The 20207-nt window shown below is 37.7% G+C and overlaps 1 protein-coding gene across 3 annotated transcripts in view; it reads right to left on the bottom strand.

Moving 5' to 3' along the window:
• GRAMD2B (GRAM domain containing 2B) overlaps window positions 1-20207 on the bottom strand; it is a 118655-nt gene that overhangs the window by 56122 nt on the left and 42326 nt on the right. The window contains exon 1 of one of the 3 annotated variants that reach the window (XM_079144666.1): window positions 8508-8687. The exons of 1 other annotated variant lie outside the window; for it this stretch is intronic. In XM_079144666.1, coding sequence (XP_079000792.1) covers window positions 8508-8571 — 64 coding nt within the window. In that variant the 5' untranslated portion in view covers window positions 8572-8687. Of the gene's footprint in view, window positions 1-8507; window positions 8688-20207 lie in introns of those variants that run through there. One more of the 3 variants, XM_079144665.1, reaches the window with a different exon arrangement.

Raw genomic sequence — 20207 nt, 5'->3', positions numbered from 1 at the left:
TGTACCAGACAGGCTAGGTGTGCAGTCCACTACACCATCTAGGTTTGTGAAGGGACTCGATCACATTCCAATCATGACAAAATCACCTCATGACACCTTTCTTAGAACATATTCCTGTCATTAAGCCATGTATGAAGGTATGTTCATTGGAACAGGGCTCTTTTAAAAAACAAAACAAACTTAAAAAACTTTAATTTTGGTTTTAAATGACAATAGCATTAAGAAGAAAAACAGAACCTTGGGAGACAGTTACCTATCTCCCAGCTTTGGGATATAGACACAAGAAGCTGTAAGGTGGGAGGCAGGAGGAAGGCCTTCATTTTTCATTTTGTAAGAATCTATATTGTTTTAGATTTCTAAACTTACACACTTATGGCTTTAAGAAATGTCAACACCAAAATGAAGGTTACAATCTGTCATTAAAAAAGTAATAAATTTATATGCAAAATATTAAAAGGTTGTTAAAAAAAGAAAATTACCCAGATATCATGGCCTGAGTTCCCTTTGCCATTGTGACTTGAAGAGTGTTTTATATCTTTTGTGTATGTGTGGTTCTAGGGATTGATCCCAGGGGCCCTCTACCACTGAGCAACATTCCATTTATTTTTGAGACAGGCCTTGAACTTGTGATCTGCCTCAGCCTCCCAAGTCACTGGGATTACAGGCATGTTACCTCACCAGGCAAATTTAAAATCTTAAGTATAAATGTCATTTAGCCAACATTCAACAGATATTCATTATATAATAAAGTATCAGGCACTAGCCTGCCCTTAAGGTGCTTACAATCTTGTTTCTCTGCTAATGTGAATGCCCTTTCTCTTAAACTTACAACACTATACATGCATTGCCAATGGAAATATAAAATGCGGCAATTACTCGAGAAAGCAGCTTGTAGTTCCTAAAAAAGTTAAATACAGGATACCATATGACACAGCAACTTCACTTCTAGATATATCTTCAAGAGAAATGATAGTATATGTGTGCACCAAAATTTACATGCACAGGTTCACAACAGCATTATTCCTAACAACCAGAAAGTGAAAATAACCTAAATGCTCCGCAGGTGAGCAAATAAGATGTAATATGCCCATATGATTGAATTTTATTCAGCAATAAAAAGGAATGAACTACTGGGACATGTAATTTATAGATAAACCTCAATGAATGATGTGAAGTGCAAGAGAGCAGAGATGAGCGACTACATACTGTGTGATTCCATTTACAGGTGGTTGTCAACTTATGATCCACTTTTGATCTTTCTACTTTATGATGGTGCAAAAGCAATATAAATTCATTAGAAATCACACTTTACTTTCTTGAACTTTGATCTTTTCCCAGGCTAGCGATTTGTGGTATGATGCCCTCTCCTGATGCTAGAGAGCAGCAGTGAGCGACAGCTCTCAGCCATGTGGGTAGGACCAGAATTCTATTGCATACCATGTTGCTAAGCTGTGATAGTTTGTAGGTTAGGTGTATTAAATGCATTTTTGACTTACCATATTTTCAACTTAGATTGACTGTATTAGGACAGAACCCCATTATCAGTCAAGAGGCATCTGTACATGAAATGCTAAGAAAGGCAGATTTAATGGACAGAAAGAAGAGTGCCTGGAGGCTGAGGTTGGGGTCAGGAATGGGGATTAGGTATGAATGTTTCTGAGGAATTCAGTGGAAGGATGAAAATGCTCTAAAATGAGGTGATGGTGTTGGTGCATAAATGTCACTGAATTGAACACCGGAAATGGGTTGACATGGCTTGGATCTGAGATATCTCCCAGTGGCCACATGTTGAAGACTTGATGCCCAGCTGGTGATACTACTGGGAGGGTGTGGAGACTTTAGGATGTGGGACTAGTTGAAGGAAGCAAGACAGTGGAGGTGCACCTTTAAAGAATTTGTTCATCCCCATAGCTTCTTCTCTGCTTCCTGACCACCATGAGGTGAGCACTCTGCTCAGCCTCATGCTCTCTGCTATGGTGTGCTGCCTTATCAAAGGTCCATATTGATGTGGCCAAGTGACCATGGATTGAAATTTATAAAATTGTGAGCCAAAAAATTCTTTCCTCCTTTACATTATGTTTCTTGTGTATTTTGTCACAGCAATACAAAGCCAACTAACACATGGGTAAGTTTTATGACATATAAAATATACCTCAATAAAGTTGTTAAAAATAACATGCATCTTGGGACATCATGCACCATTACACCTACAGGGACCTCTGAGATATGTGGAATGACATGTGTCAATGACAGCATGTAAAGCAATCTACTTTGGGAAGTGCAGTTAAAGTTGGTCCACCTTCTCTTCCAAGGGCAAATAATCAAACCTATGTTCCTTGAGGAGAAAAAAGGGCTTGTTCTTGTGGCTGAGGAGGTGTCTTTCCCCAGGACTTTTGTCTCCTTGTATTTGAATATACTGAAGTGCCTAAAGCTGAGCATTTAAGGAAATAGGAAGGTGTTGAAGACAGTTCTGTTGGAATTTAGCAAATGGAAAAAACTCAGCAGTTTAAAGCTGAGAATCCATGAGAATAAAGCTCAGTGCCAGAAAGCAGGATGTGAAAAATGAATGAATCATGGGCAAAAGTATTGGACAACAGATGTGATAATCCCAAATAAGTGAATAATACCTAAATAAGTCAGAAGGCCACAAAACAAGTTATGGCATGAGAACTTTTTGCATAAAGTAGAAAATGCCACATCAAACTTTTGGAAACATTTTGGTACTATTAAGACTCAAAGTCACACAGCAGGCACTCTTGCAGGCTTCTATAAGAGTTAAGTCTTCTGAATTTTGACTATTTAGCTTAATTACATTTTATGTCATTTTTCTACCCCCAACCCATAGCATGTCCCAGACCCTGAACAATTAAAGACTAACATGGCTTCAGTTTGGACAAAAAGGATTTATTATATTTCTCATTCAAATTTCAAATTGAACTGGGCATGGTGATACACTCCTGTAATCCCCAGGAGACTTGGGAGACCAAGACAGGAGAATCACAATAGAAGCCAGACTCAGCAACTTAGCAAGACCCTGTCTCAAAATAAAATTAAATAAACAAATGAACAAATAAACAAAGAAATAAATGAATAGGCTGGGAAGGTAGCTCACTGGTAAAGTGCCCCTGGACTAAATCCCCAGTACCCACATAAATAAATAAATAAATAAATAAATAAACTTGAATTGAGCCTATATAAAGCAGATGATGAAACTGACACTTGGAGGTGCTCAGTCATTTGCCATGGTCATGTCTCTAGCAGACAGAAAAGTCAGATTCAAACTTTTGTTTCCTAAAACCATGTTATGTGTAGCCTTGATAAATCAGCAATTTTCTGTGACATTACTCTGGCCATAGAGCTGATCTAGTTCATTACATCTCTTTTCAAAAACTTTCAAACCAGAACATACACTATTTTTTCCTATCTTTTTTAAACACTTTCATTAATTGTACTTTAATATAATTTTATATTTTCTAATATGACATATATAAATTTTTCTTCCTACCTCAAAATTTGTATTAGAAATTGAACTGGATCTATCTGATTTGATGAACTGGAATTAAAAAATATATATACACTATATATATATATTTAGTATTTATACATACATATACATATGCATAGAAAGATAAAATATAACAGATTCTTTTGCTAAACAGGAACTCTCAAAGTTCAGAGTTGAGCAAGCACTAGAGAAATCAAGTTATACTCAATAAATATTTGCCTTTGCTTCTCTTGCTTGCAATTGAAGGTCAATTCCTAACTCTTTGTTGTGATTGTCAAGTATCCCCAACATGCCATGCACAAACAGTATAGCTTAGATAATTCTTCCTTTCACTGCAGGCAATTTGTTTTTATTTAAATCCAATATTTAAAGTAAAAATATATACCTATATATATATATTTTTTTTTTTATTTTTTTATATTTCTAATACCAGAGAGCTGTCATTTATTGATAACACCAAGGGAATCCCTGCCCCCACCTCTGTGCTGGCAACAAAACCCAGGGCCACCAATGCTAGGCAAGTGCTTTACCACTCTGCTACGTTCTAAGCTTCCTGCCTCAGCCTCCCCTGTAGCTACGATTACAGATGTGTAGCACCATACCCAAATGAGATAAACGTTGCATATATCTATCCTCTTCTTATATATGGAATTGAAAAAATTTCTAGAACTCTTTTGCCCTAAATTATTAAAATTTAAATATTAAATATTCAGATTATATTTAAAATATATATTATATACAATATAATTTATTATTTGGAATATGAATCAAGGTTAAGTTTTGCCAAGAAATACATCAACATTAGGTTTAGCTGTTGAAATTCATTAAAAGTAACCTGGCCATTACTAAATCAAACTCATAAGAAACTAAGAAATAAAACTATGTTTCATAAAATGTGTGTCAAAAAAAGTTAGGCTATACAACTGTCTATGCAATGGTAAATATAATTCAGAATAAAAAAGGTAATATAAGTGGGCGAAATTGGATCTCAAAAGGAAATATACAGCTACATTACCTATTTTTTTTATCAGAAAAGGAGAAAAGGAGTATACTGTATTTTCAAAGCAAATATGCAGGTTGGTGATAAGTGAATCAACAGTTTCATCTACTCACAGGTCTCTGGAAAGTAAATGTATCTAAAAATAACTGATAGAAATTTTAAGAAAATGTTAAACTGTAAATTTGCCCTGACATAGTCCAGCTGAATGGCAGCTGTAAGTATATTATACACTTTAAAGACCGTGTCAGGGGGTCTCTGCCGCCGTAGCTCACCAACAGATGGATTTTGAAAGTGACTACTTGTTTGCTTTCTGAGAAATTCAATAAGGAGAAAATGCAATCAGTTTGTGATCTATTTAGGGAAAGACACTCAATATAATCCAGTGGTTAACATGTGAGTTAATATATGTTAACAACTTACAACAGTGCTTTGTATACACAAACCCTTCAATGAGCATTCATTGTTAAATAGCAGCAGCTAAGTTCCACGGGACTGGCCATGCACATTGGTACAAGGTGAGCACTGATAAGGAAGAGATGTTTGTGGCTAGTGATAAGGGAAGGCTTCAAGTGAGGGGGAACTGATTTCTAGAATTGCAAGAGAAAGAGGGAATTGCTTGAGCAAAGAAATAGAGGTGGGGAGAAGGAAGGCAGATGGGGATTCATTCAGTCCTACAGTAGGCATATCTTGCATTCAATTTGCTTATTGTCTCTTTTTTGTTTTATAAGAAATCTATACTTTATTTAATTTATTTTTAATTGATATGTTTATTCATTAGTCACAATTGTGTACATTTATGGGAAAAATGTAATGATTTGACATATGTATACAACATGAAAGGATTAACTCAAGCTAATATCTGGCACCTCACCTATCATTTTTATAAGATTTGAAATTTGCTCTTAAATTACTTAAAAATACACATTGTGCACATTGTTACTGACTACATATAGTCACCCTACTGTGCAACAGACCTCAAAACTTATTTCTTCCATTATACCCTTTGTGCCTTTGATTACATGCTGACCAGTATCAGGCAATGAGGTGGAAAAGAGTCTGTGATTTTAAGATCATTATAGATCTTAAAATCTTGGCAGAGGAGCCTGGGTTTCAGAGTAGGCCATAGAGAGTGATTCTAGATTCTAGATTCTGGAGCTAAGGAATGGGGATAAATTACTGTGCAGTGCTTACAAGTTTGCTCTTGAATGAGCTTTAGTGTTCTTATCTGCAAAATGAAGACAAGAATAGTACCTACCTCATTCCATGTGCAAATGCATGTAAAGTGTTGAGCATACTCCCTGTACATAGCAAGCATTCTCAGTAAGTGTTGGCAATCATTACCTACCTACAAGGCTAAGTTCTAGGTAATGAGGCCTAGGTGGGTGCAAGTGACAGATGCAAAGGAATAGGGAAGAGTGAGTCACTAAATGCTCTTAGAAGAGATGTCCATGAGGACTCCTGGACTTCAAAAAAACTTTGAGATTAGTAATAATTAATCTAAGTATAAAGTCTAAAACAGAAAAGTTAGATGGGATTTCTAAGCATAAATATTTGGCAACCTAAAATGATCTCAGTACAGAATTACTATACTATTTTATCATTATGATAATGATACTCCCTCTTAAAATTACTCTTATTCTGATACCAGAGCAAGAGTTTAAGAAAAGAGGACAGTATCTAAATCTTAGCTTAAATCATTAATGACTTTAATAGGCATAGGAAATACCACTTTGTAGGAAAAAACAAACTTCAAAAAGCAATAGATTTTTACCAAGGACTGCCAAATAGGTAAAAATCTTTATAGAGAAGATTTGGTTACAGGCCTTGTCTGTGTTTAATGTGGCAATGGCCACTGATGTCCCTTGAAGTACAGTACCATGAATTTGAGCCTCCTTCTCTCCTACCCTGCTCTTGGAGTTACAGAAGGGTAGATCTCAAATCACATTATCCTTGTATTGTCCACCACTGTTCAACAAGCAGATACTGTGTATTAAACTGAGATCAATTTATGAAACTGGCAGTTCTAAATGAGGGGCCGTGCGAGGATCTTGAGCTTCAATGTGGTTTAGGCTTATTTTCTACAAAATTATTTTCCTATTATCTGAGTTTTAAAATAAGAAAAATTGTCTACAGGCTACAGTGGACTTTTTAACCAATCCAAAACCATCTCATTCACTGAGTATGTGACAACTGGGAACATGAAGATTTCAATGCTTGGGAACCCTTGGGCCCACTTAAATCATTCTGCCTCTTATAACTAGAGTTAAAGACTGACTTGGGCATACCCTAGACTAGGAGTTTCAAGAGCTGGGTTCGGGCCTTTTCTCTGGAAAGTCTGGATCTAAAAGGGGGCCGGGGGAGAATCAGGCATCACAGAAAGAGAAAGAGTTTAGGATACAAGACTGTCCATATAAAAGTTCCAGAAAATCTTTTCCGTCCGCATGTCTTCATTCTAGCATCAATAAAAAGCTCCTGTCATCTCCAACGTCTACATCACGATGAAAAGACTACCCACTTTGCCACTTTGCCTCTTCTTCAGAGAAATAAAATACACATAAGAATGACTGAGTGCAAAGTAAATAGATGCTACTTGACAGTTCATTTTTTCCTTGTATTGTAATTATTATAAAGTTAGAATTTTATATTGAGTGAGAAAACAATAATGACTTCAGGGGGTTTTACTTATAGTAATTTTCTCTCCATCAATCAGAGTAGGAATGTCAGCTTACAATGACAATGCTGGGAGGGCAAAGGAGAGGACAGCCAAAGGAAGCAGAGACCCCAGAGACAAATACGACCAAAGCCTGAAATGACACAGCAAAGCTGTCAATGACACTTCTGAAACATCAGCTCAACTTCAGTCAATGCGCATCTAGAATCTGCATTTATAAACAAGTCCTTATGTGGAATAAGGCTAAGATTTTCTGAAAAAAAAAAAAAAAAAGGCTCAATGGTGAATGATCGGGGATCGAGTCTTCATTATTAACAGACTTTTCATCTTGTCATTCTAGCATCAATAAAACATTTTACTACCCCAACAACTTGACACCATAAAATAAAATTGGGTGATATTGATTTGATATTGATTTTACTATGATGTTACTGATGTTACTGATGATATAACATATAAATGATGTTATTGATGTTACTGGTGATACAACAAACAAGCAAATGCTGAAAGACCATTTTCCTTTTAAAAACATGAATGGAATAACATTCTTTTAAAAAAACCACACTTCTGAATTTAAAAAGCTATTCAAGGGAGTACAGGGGAAGAAAAATGAGTTTCATTACAGGAAGTTAATCCTTGTGATCACAATATTTGAAGTTTTAGTTTCTTAAACCAGAGTTTGTAGTTGAAATAATGTGCAAATCCTCCAAGTGCTTTTACTGCATATTGATTGAGCTTCCCCACTTCACCCTTACTCTCTCTCTACCAAAAAAGTTTAAGTTTGGATTAAGTAATCAATCAAAAGCCGGCAGTCTTTGAGGGGAAAGATAAAGCATATCTCACGTTTTCCACAACCTTTCCTGATTCTTGAGGGAAACGGCGAAGGAGATGGGACAAAGACACAAGCTCTGAATCACATAAACCACACATCATTGTGAAGGTAATAGTCATAAGATATCTAATAACCAGAGACAACTGGATCTCCCCAGACGTCATTAAGAAGTAGGAAAACTGAAGTGAATGTTAGCGAACTTTCTTGACTTGATGATTTCAAAGTTTTCCCAGACATTCCTGGAGAAGTATAAAAATCGCCAATTACGATTTCGGATCAAATATTTCACATCCCCACCGACTAAAAGCTACAATTCATAGCTAAAAGAGAGAGGGGGAAAGAGACAGAGAGATCGGGCGCCACGGAAAGAGTTCAGGACGCAAGACTGTCCATATAAAAGTTCCAGAAAATCTTTTCCATTCGCACTCGTCCCTGGGCAGAGAGTTTTGGGAAGCGCGCAGTCTACCGCCTCGGATGGGTCCCAGCGGAGACTACTTACTGGGTTGAGCCAACTTTGCTCTCTCTCTTGGCGAGCACTTTCGCAGGCTTTGTGTCTTCCACATCTTGCTGTAGTTCAGTCATCAGGGCCGTGTCCGGAGGGCACCTTCAGACTCGGCGCCGGGTCTCGGCGCGGTTCCCTCCCGCAGGCTCCGGGGCGCAGGCCAGCGAGCCGCGCCGCGCCCTCCCGCGCCCTCCCCGCGCCCTCCGCCGCGCCGCGCAGCGCATCCAAGCCCCCAGAACTCCGGGGGCCGCCAACCTGGCCACGTTCTAGCCGGCGCGATTGGTCAGACCCACTGTGGGAGAGCCGGAGGGAGGGAAGGGGAGGGTCCAAGTCAAGTGACAGCCTCTTTCCCCAACCCAGGAGGCCGAAGAAGAGAAAAAGGAAACCTGTTGAACTAGTCTTTCTGGGGGAGGAAGCTAATTGGCCAAGCAGGTGATACATTTGCCTAAGAAGGCACAATATATTTAGCCTCCTGGTAAATTGGGCTTTTTTCCTACCTCGACGTAACAGGGGAATTTTTAAGACGGCAGCGGGCTCTAGATACAGGAAATGGATACGACGGAGTGGGGCTCGCTCACCCAAATGCACTGTGTGGGCTGGCCTATGCCCGGCCTCAATTATTCAGACAGGATGTTGCCTCATTGAGACTGCCTCTTCTGCTTAAACAATAGGTCCCCTCAATTTTTTATGTGGGAATAACTAAGGTGATAAGAAGTAGTTTGTCTTAAATGGTTGCCTGGTTAACCCTTCCCTAGTTCTATGGCAGGCTGGTTCTGGGGCTGGAATCAATCATCAAAATCTCATTAGCACCTTATTACCATGCACCCAGCCAATACAATAAATGCATCATCTTCCTACCTTTGGTGGGTTTTTGACTTACTGGTCTTATCTGAGGTTTTGCATTTGAAACATCCATCCATTCAACAAATTTGTGAGGCTTGGTATTGCAAGCATACTTCTAAACATTGACATTATAGCAAATAACATTTTGGTGGGTGGCTTTCCATTTGCTAGAGAGTAGTTGATAATAAGAATTAGTAATATAAAGCCGTATTGTTGGAAATCTAACTTCACAACAATGACAAGTGGCAATAGTTGAACACATTGCCCGGGAAGAAATTAAGAACGCTATGTTCAGAGGTTGCACGTCCTTCATCCTTCTTTTAAAATTAACTTTATTAAAAGAATAGCAACTCTAGTATTCACGTATGTATGTGATGTCTGTACCTGTATAAAACACTTACACGACCCAAATAACCTCAAACATTTTGGAGATGCAAGTTCTTTCCAAGGTTTTGTTACATTCTTTCCATCTAGTAGCTTACATTGTTAGGCTGGGAGAACAGAAGCATCTTTTTGTAAACTACTTGCTCCCAAATTGGTTCTTGTTACACTTGAAAAACAAATGAAAGATATCGTATGCATAAATTCCTTAAGAGTTGGCCTACTCAGGTCTCTTCTTTTCCTTCCTACAAGGACCCCTTGCTGGGGAGCAATGCTGGTGGGGAATGCTATGGGTGACCTGGAACCTGAAGGCTGCCTCTTTGGTGTCCATTACTTTATCTTCCTGAGGACATTCTTGATGTCTTGGCCTCTACATTCCTTCTCTAGTTCCCCACCCTATTCAGGGTGAGAGTGGGCTGGAAATGTTGAAGAGGTTGTCAAACTCCCAAACTCTGGGTAGTGGTCTTCAAATCTCAGGTACCTTTCAAGCACTATCGACCTCAGATTTGACTCTGACTTTTTCCCCTCAAACTAATTTTTTTTTTTAATTGTGGTAAAATATACCTAATATAATATTTATCATTTAATCATTGGTAAGTATATGATTCAGTAGCATTAAATACCGTCACAATGTTTGTAATCATCACCACTACCTCTATCAAAAAAAAATTCATTCCCAACATAATCTCCCATTAAATGGTAATTTCCATTAAATTCATTAAGAAATAAATACCTCTCCAGCCCCCTCCTCCCAACCCCTGTTCATTTCTATTCTACTTTCTGTCTCTATCTAAGTGCCTCATATTAAGTGGAATCATACAAGAATTTCCCTTCTGTGCCTAATTTATTTCACTCAGCATATTTTCAGTGTCCCTCCATGTTGTAGCATATGTCAAAATTTCATTGTGTTGGTCAGCAGAATAATATTTCATTATGACATGCATATCCCATGTATCTTATTTTCTTTATTCATTCATCTGTTGATGGGCATTTGGGTTATTTCCATCTTTTGCCTATTGTGAACAATGCTGCTATGAACATTGTTGCACAAATATCTGTCCAAGTCCCTGCTTTCTGTTCTTCTGGATACATATCTAGGAGTAGACTTCCTGAGTCATGTGATATTCTATACTTCACCTTTTGAAAAACTTCAATCAGGCCTTTTTTTGCATGAATAAGTGCAAGTGTTCAGAGTGGACCTAGCATAGGCTTACAGCTCAATTAAAAAGCACACAGATACTTTGAAATTCATTCTTCGGTATATGGAATGAGGACTTCCAACAGTGTAGTCTTAAGTGAGAAAGAACAGGAGAGGTTAAGGAAGTTGAGAGGTTAAGAAAGGAAGGAAGGTTAAGGTTAAGGAAGTTGGGTCTGTGGAGGAAATTGAAAAAGAAACAAGTAAGTTACATTATTACATTTATTGACATTTGCTGAAGTTTAAAAGACATTGCCAAACAGCTGCCTTCTTTGTTTATTCTTGGGGCTATTAAACCATAAAATGAAGTACAGTTTTTAAAAGGCAGCAGTAATCAAACAATATGGGAAATTTCAATGTGACATAACAAAATAGAGATAGAAGATCTTGCCTAAAATAAATTTTAGGAAGCTCTTTATTTTACTTTTCTTCCTACAAGTCTCTGGGAATCTAAATTCTTGTTTATAATATTGAAAAGTTCTAGCTGATACTTTTTCCAGTTGTTGAAACAGGTTTGGTAGAAGATACCTAACCTGTCAGGTTTATGAAGGTAGAAACTTCTGTTCAATAAGCTTAGAATATTAGGAAAACATTGGTCTTTTTAAAAAACAGATCAAATACACTACGCATCCATTTGGAGTCTCAGGGACAGAGTTCAAATAATGAGTTTGGAAATTTGAGTGGAGATTTGGTTGTGATGTCTGGACAAATAATTACCTAATTTATAATACATGGCAGAGTGTGTATTTATTAGCCAATATAAGTATGTGTAAATTATCTTCACATGCTTGTGATTTTATGCAGATTGTCTGGTGGCATGTTTTGGAAGATGTTGATGACTTTATTAAGATGAAACCTGGAAGCTCTGTAATAATTTAACTATGCGTAATATTTCATAATCATAATATTCTTTCATAAAGAATTTCAGAAACATTTATCAGATCATTCCTATTTCCAATTAAAGTCAATTATCCAAATGAGATAATGGGGAAAAGGTGAGAATTAAGAAGAGAGCTATATAGTGACATTGAAGAATTTAATTCAAAGCCTTTTTTAAAAAAATTATAAGAATGAAAGTTGAGAAGCATTACCTGAAAGGATACCTTTATTGAATGTTTTATATCAAATACAAAGAAAAGTTTCCTAATGAATACCAGCATTGAACATTAGAGTGGGAATCCATAGCAGGCTATGGCATCTCCTACAATGAAGTCTTTGACAATAAGACTTTTAAAAAATTGAATGAGTGCCAGACATGGTGGCCCGCAACTATAATCCCAGCAGTTTGGGAGACCAAGGCAGGAGAATTGCAAGTTTGAAGTCAGCCTCAGCGACTTAGTGAGGCCCTGAGTAACTTAGCAAGACTCTGTCTCTAAACATGTAAAAGGGCTAGGGATGTGACTCAGTGGTTAAGCACCCCTGGGTTCAAACCCCAGTACAAAAAAAAAAAAAAAAAAAATCAAAAGAGTGATTTTAACCTAGTACCTCCCAAGCCAAGTTTTATATATATATATATATATATATATATACATATATATATATATATATGGAAATTTGAAGTACTATTTCTCTCCCTAGAGATGAAGCAAAAACAAAGTTTAGCGCCTGTGTTAAGAGGAACGGGTACGTGGTAAGTGTTCACAGCTCTAGGAGTCAGAGGACATTTGGGAAACACTAGAATAAATCTGATTCATTGAGAGAGCAAAGTCATACAAAGACTCTTCCTGTTCAACACTCTTTAAAAATTAAAATAAATGATACCATAAAAATAATGTATTACAATTTACCTCAAAATCTTAGAATACATGTCTATGTTCTGTGTGGTGAATGCTACAGATCACAACCTGCCAAGTGAAAGGTGTCTGGTTCCTAGGGAATCCAAGCTCTTAGGACCAGAGAAGGAGTTGGCACTTAGGTCTTCTGGTTCCAGTGCCCTCTTGCCACCACCACTCCAATATAGTCTCTCTCACTTCAGTTTGAACTCTTTCATGTATTTGTGCCCTGTCTTAATTTCTACTTGGGAAAGAAGTAAGTGTTGACCAGGACACACTAAGTAAAATTTAAAGGTCAAATCTCCGTCACTTTTTAGAGAAGAACCCAAGCTTCAGGGAGTCTAGGGATTTTGCCAAAATTACAGTCGTCCCAACTGAATGGAGACCCGGTTTTCCTGACTTTCAGTGGAGGGCACAGGTAAAAACCTGTGAATTCCTTAAATAATACAGTGTAACAACTATTTACATAGCATTTACATAGCATTGGGTATTATAAGTAATCTAGAGATGATTTAAAGTATACAAGATAATGCATGTAGGTTATATGCAAATACAATTTAATATAAAGGACTTGAGCATTCTCAGAATGAAAGAGCAAGTCGCATTTTTAAAAAATGGCAGAGACACATGCTTTGTGGGAGAGTGTGTTGGGCGGAAACCCTAATAGCAGGTTTTCAGGCATGAATACAATGTTCTCAGAAAAAGAAATGTTTGAATCTAGAGCCATTTCTGGTGGTTGTATTTTGCAGTTTTCTGTTACTGCATAACTAAACACCTGAAGATTTGGTGGCTTACAACAATAACTTCTTATTACTTTTTATGGTTCTGTGAGTTGACTGAACTCAGCCAGATGGTTGTCACTTGTGGTCTTTCCTACAGATGCAGTCAGAAAGAGGCCAGGGTAGGAGTCATTTGAAAACAGCTGAGCAATGTATAAGAGGGCGTTTTCACTCCTCTGTCTGGTGTTTTAGGTGGGATGACTGAGTGCTGAAAGCTGGCTGAGCACTTCAGTTTCTCCACATGGCATTCCACACGACTGACTCTGACTTCCTTTTGTCTGGTGGCCTCTGTGTGGTTGGATATTTGTACTTGTGGGAGGCCTCCTTCAGACCATATGTGGAGGTGGAATCTACAAGGCCTTGTGTGAGGTAGCACTGGTGGTCATGCAGCTTCACCTGTACTGCATTGTATTGGTCAAATGTGAGCCAAAGGGCCAGCCCAGATCCAAGGTGCCAGAACTGCATAGGAGGTGGATACCAGGAGGTGTACTTCACTGGCAGCCATCTTTGGAAACCAGTTGCTGCAATGGAACTGGTTTATAATAACTGATTTATAATAGAGTAGGCATCTGACTATAGACTTTGTCATTGGGCTTGTGGGTAAGTGGACATTTCTAACAGCACAGTTCTAAATGCATGAGATATAGGGGCAAACAAAAAGGGAAAAATTCATATTGTTGTGGCTTCTACATCTTAGTGGGAGAAATAAAAAATTTGGAAAGTATAATTAACCCCCTTATTGGCAGGTTCTGCATCCTCAGATTCAACCAAGTGTAGATCAAATATGTAGTTAGGCCTACAATGGTTGTGTCTGCAGTGAATATGTATGGACTTTTTTTTTTCTTCTTGTCATTATTCCTTAAATAATACAGTGTAACAACTATTTACATAGCATTTACATAGCATTGGGTATTATAAGTAATCTAGAGATGATTTAAAGTATACAAGATAATGCATGTAGGTTATATGCAAATACAATTTAATATAAAGGACTTGAGCATCCTCAGACTTTGGTATGGGAGAGGGTCTTGAAACAGTCCCTAGAGGACACTGAGGGACTACAGCACAGTTTTAATGGCTAGGACATGAAGAAAATAGAAAAGGCTAAAGAGTGAGGGAGGTCTATTTTACATGGAATGACCAAACCTCTTTGAGAGTTCACATCTCAACTGAACCGTGAGTGAGGTGTAGGAGACCCTTTGAGTGTCTGAAGGCAAAGCTTGCTAGCTAGAAGGAAGAGCCTAAGTAAAGACCCTGAGGCAGGACTGAGTCTGCCATATTCTGGGGACAGCAAGAAGGCCACTGTTCTCTATTGTGCCTGCAGTATAAGGAGGGAGGAGAAAGTTGGTGGAAGAAAGTTGGTGTCTCAGATGTACACAGCTTTCTATTTGTTTGTATCTGCTCTTTTCCTTCTGAGCAGCATCTTCTCAAAGTCAAGGGCCCTATCTGTCATGTCCACCATTCTATCCACAGTGCCCGCTTCATGTTGGATGCTTAGAGAATGTTCGAGTGAATGAATCATCAAGTGATTGCTTCTGGCCACTGATACTCAACCATACTCTAGGAACTCAAACTGATTGACATGTTCTGATTTACAGGGAGAAAAAAGGAGTGAATGAAAAAGAAATGTAGTGGCAAATTTCCTCTCATAACTGAAAAAGAAAGCTGTTGGCCTTTGCTACTTGTCTCTTGCCTGCTAGTTGAGTGCAAGTACCCCCAAACAGATCAGAGAGGCCCCAGGACTCCCAGCTGGCCTAGCTCTGGAGCAAGTCCCAGAGGCACTGTTTATAATCCACAGGCAACAACTTAGAGTTATGGAATCTCTCATTTTTTCTTAGAGAAACATTCATTCAGCCTTGTCCTTTCCTTGTTTTGGGAACTAAGGATTACTCCATCAGTGTGAGGAGGGACTTTCTCTTTCCTCATGCCTGTTTTTCTCCCTGTGAAACATACCGACAGTGCTGTACATGGGAAGCAGTTGTCTTACTGTTTTGAAGCAGCTGACATTTAACTAGCTAGTTTAGCATATGATAATATTTATTTCTCACTCATATTAAACACTTTCTGTTGCTTATTCTGACCTTTGTCATTCTTTTTTCTATTTTCATTTTTGGAAAATTCCCATTTGCATCTTTATCTTTTCTTCTATTTTTTTTTCCTTCAAGGTAGCACTGTTCATTTTAAAAAAATTATTCCAAAGAAATAAGTGATCCAAGAAGGAGCAAGAGAAAAGAGTACACAGGGGACTCCTCAGGCAGATAGGAAAGTTCTTCTCTCAATTACCTACTGATTTACTTTACCTTTTGGTTGAATCTTACAAATAGATTCTTCATTTTGAGGAAATTTTTGCCCTCCCTACCTCCCTTCCTTCTTTCCTTTCTTCCAACAAACATTATTATTGTTGATTTTTATGTAGTAGGCCATATTCTGGGTGATGGAAATATAAAAATGAATAAGCACCTCGTTTGCTGTAAGTGAGTCTGCAATCCTACTGGGGAGACATACCAACAAACAGATATTTACCGAACATATGTACACAAAACCTCAGTCAAAAACTATTGTGCTTTTATTTTATAACCAGACACTTGGTGCTAAGTAACTTCATGGTGTCAAATGGTGAGAAGGGGCAGGTCATTTGATGCTTCCTGTTCTTCTGTTTTGGGCCACGTGTAAGCCACTCCGGACACATTTCCACACAATTTTAGAAAAGGCCTTGGGCTGAAAATCAGGAGAACTGGGCTCTAGTCCAACCTCTGTGCTGGTGCTGGAATGTGAATCTATTAATGGAAAACAGCATGAAAGTAACAGAGCTGCTGGCTCCAAGGAAAAGACCCTAGACCTCATAGTTACAGCATTATCACTTTTTTCTGCCTTTACATTGGCAAAGTCCAGGGATGAGGGGAGAAAAACCTTTTACACAGAAGTGGTGTATAAACCAATTTAAAAAGTTTTTCAATTTTTTCATGAGGAAAGAGTAAATATTGAAATCTATTCATCTGAGAAGACAAATGCATTTACTGGTTTCCTATAGGACTTTGGTTTGCATTGGTTTCTACTTTTAAAAGCATACCAAATGGAAACTGAATGTTTTCTTGTGTGTTAAAGGTCATAGACTAGTTAAAACCAGTATTTAAATTTATTTTTAGAAGTAATCAAAGAAATCAAACTGAAAATTTACTTTTATTCCATATCAACAAATATATAATAAACTCTCTGTTAAGACATGTATCAGAGAGTTGGGCATTGGAAATGCTTTGTATTATAGAATCCTCAGCCCCCAGATTTTAAGAGAATATTGTACAGATTTGAAGGAGACACTACAAAGAAGCAGCTGATGTGATCTGTTGGGAATAGTCTTGGGTTCTGGCTTCTCAGCTGTGTTCCTCAGCTGGTATCACAGTATTTATTTTTCTGCCCTTGGATATCCAAGGGATCGTTTGTGGTAGCCTTTCAGTCAATAACTCTTCTTGTTTGAGCTAGTTGAGGGAGTTGTCCTGGCAATAAGAGCCCTGACTGGGAGGTAGAATAAAGAAATGGTTAAGAGTTAAATTGATCTGAGAATTTTTAAATGCACCTTACTATCTTGGACAAATGACTTACCTTCTTCTAAACCTCTTTTACTCATCTATAAGGGGAAAAATGGGTAGAGCAGAAGCATTTATTTTACAGAATCATTATAGAATTTAAAAAGATAATATATATTATGAGCATAGCAGAGTATGGCAGACACATAGTAAGCACTTATATAACTATTGATTATCATCATTGCATTATTACTGACCAGAGTAGAATTTTAATAGATTGAGGATATTGCTTTCCCTTAGTTCCTCAGCCCTCAGTACTTAATGGCAACCCACAGTATGTATTCATGTCACATGCTAGAGGGAGTTACTAAAGATATGTAAGATGTGATCTTTGTCCTCTTACCACAATCCTATTCAGATGATTTCTCCATGTCAGAAGTTAAGACTGATTCCTTAGATCATAGGCATTCATACATTTAACTTGCTAGTTCTCAACCATAATTTATCATGCCTCCTTCTCTCTCTCGCTCTCTCTTTCTCTTATCTTTAACAACTAGTAAGAATCATTGGAATTCATCTAATCAAGATGAACTCCTATGGAGAGGAAGCCTACAATGTCTAGAGTGATTGTAATCGTGGTTTGCTTGGGACAGTCCTGATTAAGTCCTGCTGTTTTGACATAATTACATTAGAATCCCCTTTCATTCTCCAAAGTTATCCCTGTTGTAAAATTTCAATAGTCAATCTATAGTATTGACCACACTAAAATACATTTGTTCAGTTTTTTAGAGTAGGCATCTAATGAACCCACATCTTGAATCTGATTGCCTTGCTGCCCAGGGGCTACTCTCTATCACTCATTGTACTTCCACTTCTATTAAGTGACTTGGAAGTTATCAGAGGGGTAGGATGAAAACAAATCAATGCAAGAATGTCAAATTATCACAATTACTTGCAAAAACAGTTCAAGTTCACGTCCCATTCATTAATCTGTAGTTAGCTTTTCATTTCTGCGACCAAAATACCTGATCAGAACAACCTAGAGGAGGAAAAGTTTATTTTGTCTCATGGTTTCAGAGGTTTCTATCTAGTCAGCCAACTCCTGGTTGGGGCCTGAGGTGAAGAAGATCATCATGGTGAAAGACCTGGTACAGGAAATCTCCTCAACTCTTGGCAGCCAGGAAGCAGTGATAGTGAGAGGAAGGGGCCAGGGACACATATAGTTCAAGACCATGCCCCAGTAACCTACTTCCTTCAGCAGTACCCCACCTGCCTATGGTTACACCCAGTAATCCATTCAAGTAATGAATCCATCCAATGAATTAATCCACTGATGAGGTTACACTACTCAGAATTCAATCTTTTCACCTCTGAACATTATTACATTGCCTAACACATGAGCTCTTTGGGGGACATTTTTAGATCCAAACTATAACAATATCAATCCAGAGCATCTCTCTATGTACAGAACTGACGGCTTCCTGACCCAATCAAGAGTTTAAGTCTGACTGACAAATTATTACCTATCTTTAACCACAAGGCACAGTTTTTTGTGAATCACACTTATGCTGACAGGGAGAATGTAAAGAACCTGGCTTAATTCGCCAGATGCTTTCCTTAACTATTTGCTCAAGATGAAAGAAATCATGAGTAATCCCCCTCTTTTACAGTAAGAATTCAAAGGCTAAGCCCCAGACCATGGCTTTCAGTTTAATCATTGAGTGAACTAATTCCTTAGAGCTTTGGGTATCTAATGATTATTAAACTTCCAATGAGTAAGCTCTGTAATGAAAAAAAAAGGGGAGGGGGGGGGAAATACCAAAAAAACCCCAGCACACCCCAGAACACATAATAAAATCAGCTTCAGGATTGCTTCACTTTGCTATTTTTGTTATTTGTTCTATTTAAAGCGGGGGTGGGGTGGGGGGTGGGGGGGCATGGTTACCTTGTGGGTATCAAGAGAAGTCCACAGGAGGCTTTTAAGGGTACTGCAAATGTTCTATATGTTGATTTGAGTTTGGTTAGTTACCTGGGTAAAATGTAAAAATTCATTAAGCAATAATTTAAGATGTAAATTAAACCTAATTTTAACTATTAAAAAGAAAAGCCTTAAATCTCTGTAGCCAGACCTGGTTAAAAAAATGTATTTTGAATTAATAAAATAACAGAAAGAAGAAACAAAACAACATACATGAAGTTTTTATCTCTTTTTTTCTCTTGAATACCAATATGATCTGTCTCCTTATTGTTTTCCATGAATAAATGACTCATTAACTCTCCTTCACTTAATAGTTGCTAATCAAACTCCAAATTATGGACAAACGAGTTTTTGGATAGAACTTTTCCTGCCTATTCTCATTCAGTTATTTGTTTCAGCATGTAACATTGTAAAGTGTTAAACTCTTAACTATGTTTTGTTGTTGTTTTCTTTTTATAACCTTGTCAAATATCTGTTGAAAATTTCTAGGTCATATCAGTTATGATTTATGAATATTATGTATCTTCTTTTTTTGTTCTAGTTTAATATATATCCATATAAGTTTATCATATGACTGCTTAAAAAGTTAGTTTAAGCTGAGTGTGGTGGCACATGCCAGTAATGTCAGTGACTTGGGAGGCTGAGGCAGGAGGATCCAGATTTCAAAGCTAACTTAGCAAGGCCCTGTCTCTAAATAAAAATCTAAAAAAGGGCTGGGGATGTGACTCAGTGGTTAAACCCCTCTGGTTTCAATCTTTGGTACCAAAAGAAAAAAAGAGTTTAAGCAAAAGGATCAAGAGAAGCAACAGTATTAATAATGTAAAACATGGAAAATTAAAAACCTCCAGATTAAAATAAAGAATTCAATACTTTCAAAGATCCTATATTTTGCAATATAGCCACCTTTAGAGGGTGTTTGCAGAGTTTGTAGCCAACCATACAACCATCTGGTTCACGAGACTTAGGCCAATTTAACAACTGAGATTATATGCAATTAAAAGAAGAAAAAGAAGCGGGGTAGGTGGAGTAGAAGTCATTGAGTGCTTCCTACCTGCCAGGCACTGTGTCTAGCACACATTATTAAATCCTCATGACCACCCTAGGAGGATTATCTCATCACCCGGAAGAAGAAACTGAGATTTGGAAAAGGCAAACAATTCACCTTTATCACACAATGGGTAGTTTAGTTGTGTTGTTTTCTGAAGCTTGCTCTTTCCACAATTTT

This window comes from Sciurus vulgaris (assembly GCF_902686455.1).
Source record: "Sciurus vulgaris genome assembly, chromosome: 6".
In the NCBI taxonomy this organism is placed as follows: Eukaryota; Metazoa; Chordata; class Mammalia; order Rodentia; family Sciuridae; genus Sciurus; species Sciurus vulgaris.
The sequence above is the reverse complement of the archived record's forward strand: the minus strand, read 5'-3'. Positions and strand labels throughout refer to the sequence as shown.